The sequence below is a fragment of the Littorina saxatilis genome, linkage group LG9, assembly GCF_037325665.1.
Source record: "Littorina saxatilis isolate snail1 linkage group LG9, US_GU_Lsax_2.0, whole genome shotgun sequence".
Lineage (NCBI taxonomy): Eukaryota > Metazoa > Mollusca > Gastropoda > Littorinimorpha > Littorinidae > Littorina > Littorina saxatilis.
The window spans coordinates 29,611,717-29,618,297 of NC_090253.1; the positions used below are offsets into that span (position 1 = coordinate 29,611,717).

The window sequence follows — 6,581 nt, forward strand, 5'->3', positions numbered from 1 at the left end:
TCTCTCTCTCTCTCTCTCTCTCTCTCTCTCTCTCTCTCTCTCTCTCTCTCTCTTTCATCCCCCCTCTGCCTTACTCTCTCTTTCATCCCCCATATTTTCCTCTCTCTCTACCGTATTATTCAAATGAACTTGACTTTCTATCTGTTTGTGTATAATTTGAGTTATCATTTGACTGTCAAAGCTTAAGGGGTCATTGAGTAAACATGGAATAATCAATAGCGTATAAGCTGTTTGCCTGTGTCTCTAAAAGGTTGACGAAGATGAACAAGGCCCATCCTCAACCAGTGGTGTGACTACGCCTTCGACGTCTACAGCTACGAAAAGAAAGTCGGCTACACCAAGGTATGTGGTATCTTCAGTAAATCAGTTGACGTCTTCTTATGCACAGGTTTCAAGAAGTCATTTCTTCTGTCGTTTACGTACACATTCCACAGCAGAAACTCACAATTGACAAAGACATGAGTTACATTTGTTGAGATATGTTTTTACCGTCAGTATTTTTGGTACACTCAGAGTATATTAGAAACATATTCCTGCTGCAACACTAAATGAATCGTTAAAGATACAACAACACACATTTAGTTTATGGTGAATCAGGTCCCGCCTAATACCTGGCATGCTCGGATTATCAGCAGGCCTCCATCGTCCAAGCGGCCTAGGACAGCCACAAGAAGTCCTTCACTTGAGCCAGCCGTTGCAGAACCTACCACAGAACCAGACGCACAGGTCAGCCCATCCCAACCACAACCTCGAATAATCCCAGTACGGGAACATACAAGAACAATAGGGGCTACAGGACCTGAAGAACAGTCCCTGGAGAGGGTGGTCGCTCGAGCTACCAAGCAGATCGCCAAATCTGTCTTCAAGAACACTGCCAGACCCAGATCAAGCCCAAGTTCCGAAAGTAATACTGCAGCCTCCACAAGCAGAAGTGGGAATGCCACTGTTGAAGGTACCCATAGTGGTGCCACTGCAAGTACCAGCCAAGCAGCCGGGAATATTGGTAATGCTGCAGCCTCTACAAGCAGAAGTGGGAATGCCACTGTTGAAGGTACCCATAGTGGTGCCACTGCAAGTACCAGCCAAGCAGCCGGGAATATTGGTAATGTTGCAGCCTCTACAAGCAGAAGTGGAAATGCCACTGTTGAAGGTACCCATAGTGGTGCCACTGCAAGTGCCAGCCAAGCAGCCGGGAATAGTAGTGATACCGCAAGCAGCAGTACCAGCTCTGGAGCCACAAGCAGCAGCAATCCACAAGCTGCCACCTCCAATACCAACTCTACCAGCGGTATTAATCGCAGTGCTACAGAATCAGCAAACAGCAGCAACGTTTGCAACACGGGCGATTCTGCAGGGCACGAGCAAGCACAGAGACAATTAAGAAAATTCAAAGAAAGCGTGTTCAAACTGCTAGGTCTCATCATCCCTTACGTCAATTTGGGGGATCTCCCTGGCCAAGGATCCGAAGAGGAAATTGAAACTACTGTGGAAAACATGATCAAATATATTGAACGTCAGCAGAATTGATGTGAAGAAACAGAGACAGAAGGACATAAAGAAATTGGGTGAGAGTGGTCTGACGGATGGACGGACGTTATAACGATACTTATTTTTCTTGAACTTCCCTTACTGTGTTTTTTCCTTCTATATTAATCATGCTTGCTTGATGTTGAATATGTTTACATAGGTATTTGTCTGTAGGTGCCTTTGTATTGGCATAGTTATTTCTACTTACATACTCATAGCACAGCCAACAACGACCTTGCGCTTTTAAATTGTCTTTTGCAAACATGTTGTATAAGTCTGGCCGAGGGACGGGTGGATTACTGTTTTTATTAATTAAAAAACATCAAAGCAACTTTTATTTAGTGCTTAAGAAGAACAGTTGATCAGGACGATGAGTACTATCTTGTGTTATAATGTTACGTGCAACTCTTCATGGTTTTTGCTCTACCCTGGTCATTTGTGTGTGTAATATGGTGCAAAACAGGTAAATGTCAACCCCAGAGCTCAAAGATGCACCACACTCGAACTCGAACTCGAAAACTTTATTACCGAGGGATGATAGCATTAGGTCCATATGGTCCTTTCTTACAGCTAGTCCCTACTATAATACACACACTGACCTCTCTAGCCAGTTAGATGTGCTGGGTGCACGTGTTTAAGGCCTTTCGAGTTCTGTTTCACGGCGTTCCTCTGTCAGGTTCTGTTCTAAGAGCTTGACTTTTTTAAGAAGCTCGAAAGTTCAAATGAATACATCAAAATGTCACGTTGAGCATGGGTAATAATCTGACGAGTTTTGCTCTTGAACTCTACAGAGCTCAAACCGCGAAAGCTGGAAACACGCCAATTTAGCAGTAGATAGTTCTAGTCGTCCGAACAATTTGTTCTTCTTAAGGCCAAAAAAAATAAGTTGTATGTTTCTGGTAACATGGCTACAAAAAATAGGGTAGGTAGGTAGGGATTTTTTTATTTTTTTTTGGTCAGGGTAGAAAATAACTATACAGTGACGCAAAGAGACTGGACTTACTATACAAAGAGAAAGACAACACATTACAAAACAAATGAGACAAAAGGGATGCGGGGTTATCCCCCTTGTGTCGTCTGCCGTCTGTTACTTTCGTTTTGACGCTTTTTTTCTTCTTATTTTTTTACAAATGCAATAAAAAAAAGTCTAGGGTCGGCGGGAAAAAACTAGGTAGGGTCGGGTGTCCAGAAACATACAACTTTTTTTGTGTGGCCTTAGCACTAAAAAAGTTGCCTTAATTCTTTTTAATTAATAAAGAATGTCGTCCACCAGCCCTTGACCCAGACTATACTTTTGAATGAGCAAAATTGGTTATTGAGCATTTAGGTATTTTGTTCTCCTTTGTTTTTCTGTTTGACTCATGCTTTTTATTGTTCTTAGTTGGTTATTTTAATATGCATGTTTTTGTGTGTGTTTTTTTTCTTTAAATTTGTTTATACAGTATGCAAAAGTGAACACCGTGAAGCAATGTAATGATTCGAATCTGCTTTACGAAATCTGTGAAATTGTGAGCTTGCAGCATAACGAACTTTAAGGTTTGGCTTCATAGGTTTTGACTGTTGTTCTTGTTGTTTTGGAGTAGACTTTACTGAGAAGCCTTCCCAGTTTTCACAGTATTCATTATCTGGACCTATGCATAGATACGGCTCATAAACATATCCGTTTGTGAGTGAGTGACCAGATGTCTTGAGCTTCACACTCGCACCCTTGCAAACCATGTTTTATTACGCAATATGTCGCAATTTGATAACATGAAGGCTAGTTTTAGTATCGTGTAGCTATTAGTTGTGCTCTGATAATGGTGCTTTGAGATAAAACATGTGTACCTTTTTGAGAATGTGAAGACATTATTTGCAAGTAGTTTTTTGTTGTTGTTTTTTTGTTCATGTATCCAAATGTTAAATATTTTGATCATCATTTTAACTTTTGTTCTAAAGTAGTGTGGTTGAAACAGTCAAAATACCGTTGGAGCAAAGCCAATGCCTCCCAGTGAGCTTATAATTGCCCACTAGAGAAGCCTAATGCAGAGCCAGGAACGCCCAGAAGCGCTTGCTGTACCCCATACTACCTACTTCACTTTTGTGATTACATTACCTACAATGACATATAAACATATCTGTTTTTGTTTATACCCGCTTCCTGAAAGTTTTGTGCATTTGCGGTTTTTAAAAAAAACTCGCGTTTACGAAGTTACTTCCCATGTTATGAGAACTGCGCAGGAGTCGAGTCATTGTGTGCGGGGCAACTTAAATATCCGTGTACAAATCTGCTTTTTTGAACATAAATGTTTGCATTAGCATGCCCGGAGACAACAGCCGGCAGACATTGTCTGAAAAGTTGGTTTCCATTATACATTATATGTAATTTAACAATAGTTTTGTGTAAGTGCCGTTCATGTTCCCCGTTTGTTTGTTCTTCCTTGCTTATTTATCTGTTTGTTTGGTTGGTTGGTTGGTTGGTTGGTTGGTTGGTTTTAAAATACAACAGTTTTGTTTCTTTACCTTTCCTTTACAATAATTTAGGTTTTTAACAACAAACAAACATGTTTTGATTGCTTTATCAGGTTTGAATTGAAGTACATTTTACATTGATATTTACATTGCCATTTTTGTGATTTCTCTGTCCTGGTACGTTTTAGTGTGTTTTTGGAATGAACTGACTATCCGTGTTTTGGTGTATTGACTGTAAATACAGATTTTTGTGACTTATGTTTCCGGTCCCTTTTTTCTACTGAAAATAGGCAGCAGGATTTTTTGCCCGTTGCATCGCTTTTTGTCAGTGAATAATAATGTTAGAGTAGTCTCAAATCTTGTAAAATATAAGCATTGTACACACAAGTCAACCGGCACGGTTGGCCTAGTGGTAAAGGCGTCCGCCCCGTGATCGGGAGGTCGTGGGTTCGAACCCCGGCCGGGTCATACCTAAGACTTTAAAATTGGCAATCTAGTGGCTGCTCCGCCTGGCGTCTGGCATTATGGGGTTAGTGCTAGGACTGGTTGGTCCGGTGTCAGAATAATGTGACTGGGTGAGACATGAAGCCTGTGCTGCGACTTCTGTCTTGTGTGTGGCGCACGTTATATGTCAAAGCAGCACCGCCCTGATATGGCCCTTCGTGGTCGGCTGGGCGTTAAGCAAACAAACAAACAAACAAACAAACACACAAGTCACGAGAACATTGCCTTCTTTTTTCTCCAAATCTGCTTTTTCCAATAGAGGAGGTAAGTTAAGAGTAGGGAGGTTGTGAAGCCTGTTTGCTGAATTCAGACGTTCATATTTGTACAACGATTATTTTGAATTTCTGATGTGATAATGTAAGGAAAGCATTCACGAACTCGTTCGTAAAGTTTCTTGGAAGATTTACAAAATTAAAAAAAAGTTCTCCTATCCAAAGAAATAAGTCAAAACGTTCTTGATAATATTAACAAGCAAATCCTTAGACTACAGAATGCGTTAAGTTCGACAGTAAAAGGCAATGTAAGGCAGTAAGAGGCAACGTTTTACTTTTAACATGTATGTTCAATACCTGGGGATCCAAAGTGCAAGAAAAAAGAACAACGCAGATGGACCAAGGTCGCGAATGGTTGCATCGTATGACACCAAACTCTTATGATTTGCGATTTATCCTTAGAAGATTTCTACTTTGCACATATTTTCGTTTTATGTAATCCTTGCCCGAAGTCTTCGTTATGACTTTGGTTTAGTGCATAAGAACAAAAACAGATTGTTTAAAGGCCCACTCCGCCTCCCGTAAACCATCAGCCTCTGATTGCAGACACCGCCAGGCGTTTACATACAGTACGAACACCATTTCGTTTACACGCTTACCACCAGGGAATATCCTAGGTGCTCTGCAGGGAGAGTGAGCATTTTTCAAAGAATATTTTTCGCGTCGACGTACAGGAATCAATCGGAAGGCCTCGTTATGGCGCTAAACCTACGTACACTTTGAAAATCTAGAGAATAAATCGAAAGCTTGTTAGACAAGTATTGTTAAAACTCGAAAGAATTATGATATCATCAAGACAAAGTCACTAAAATTCGAAGTTTTGATAGTAGGGAGCCTGGATGTAGGTCAAGCGAGGTGTGTTAATGAGTTGACTGGTGCGTGTAAGATGCAGCTCTTTTCATTTGATGACGGGGAAGTAAGTTGCCAAAAATCATGCAACTTTCTCCGTGTTGCGATGCTAGTCGACTGAGATTTCGAACATTTGATACTGTTTGTTAATGGGGCTGGTACCTTCTTTTGCGCGCATAAAAAATGTACTGCCGCGACAGGGTTACTATAACATCACATGAGCTGCATCTTACCATTGCCCAAGAAAACGGTGTTTGTGCAAATGGCTACAGTTTCTTTGAAGTCAATCGTCACTCGGTTGTTGATACTATTAGTCATTTGTTGTATTTTATATTCAGAGGTACACAATAACATGGTACTGCAGATCGAGTCGCTTTGAAACCGCAAACGACTCAATATGTTCTGTATGAATACAATTGGTCACACGGGGTCCCGATGGCTCGGGGGTTGAATAAACCATGAAAACTGGTGTGTAGTTTACGCGAGCTCAATAGCCATTCAAGTGATCTGTTAGTGTCATATAATAATTATAGTGAGTTATATCAGGTTAGTATTGCTGTTTTAGTGAAAAGATGTCATCGTTCTGTAAACTTCCTGTGAAGCAGAGTGGTCCTTTAAAATACAACCTACTTTTAAACTTTAATTCACCATTGTAACCATTTATATCACTTGCATTAAATTGCTACTTATTTGTGGACTATCTTCTTTTTTTACCACAGTATGGCATTATTCTAATTAGGCATATAAAAACAAGAATAACATCAGGTTTTTGTTGTGTTTTGGTTGCGAGAAAGAGAGTCAGTGTGTGAGAGAGAGAGAGAGAGAGAGAGAGAGAGAGAGAGAGAGAGAGAGAGAGAGAGAGAGAGAGAGGGGAGAGAGTGAGAAACATACAGAGAGAGAGAGAGAGAGTGTGTGTGTGTGTGTGTTTTAGGGAAAATGAAGAACCATCGAAAACAAGCACGCAGTACTTTAAACTCA

The 6,581-nt window shown here is 40.7% G+C and overlaps 1 protein-coding gene across 2 annotated transcripts in view; it reads left to right on the plus strand.

Annotated features, from left to right (window-relative positions):
* LOC138975828 (MORC family CW-type zinc finger protein 3-like) overlaps positions 1-6,364 on the plus strand; it is a 48,748-nt gene extending 42,384 nt beyond the window's left edge. For both annotated transcript variants that reach the window (XM_070348592.1, XM_070348593.1), the window contains 2 exons: positions 251-342; positions 633-6,364. In XM_070348592.1, the coding sequence (XP_070204693.1) occupies positions 251-342; positions 633-1,527 (987 nt within the window). In that variant the 3' untranslated portion in view covers positions 1,528-6,364. The remainder of the gene's footprint in view (positions 1-250; positions 343-632) is intronic.
* The last annotated feature ends 217 nt before the right edge of the window (positions 6,365-6,581 follow it).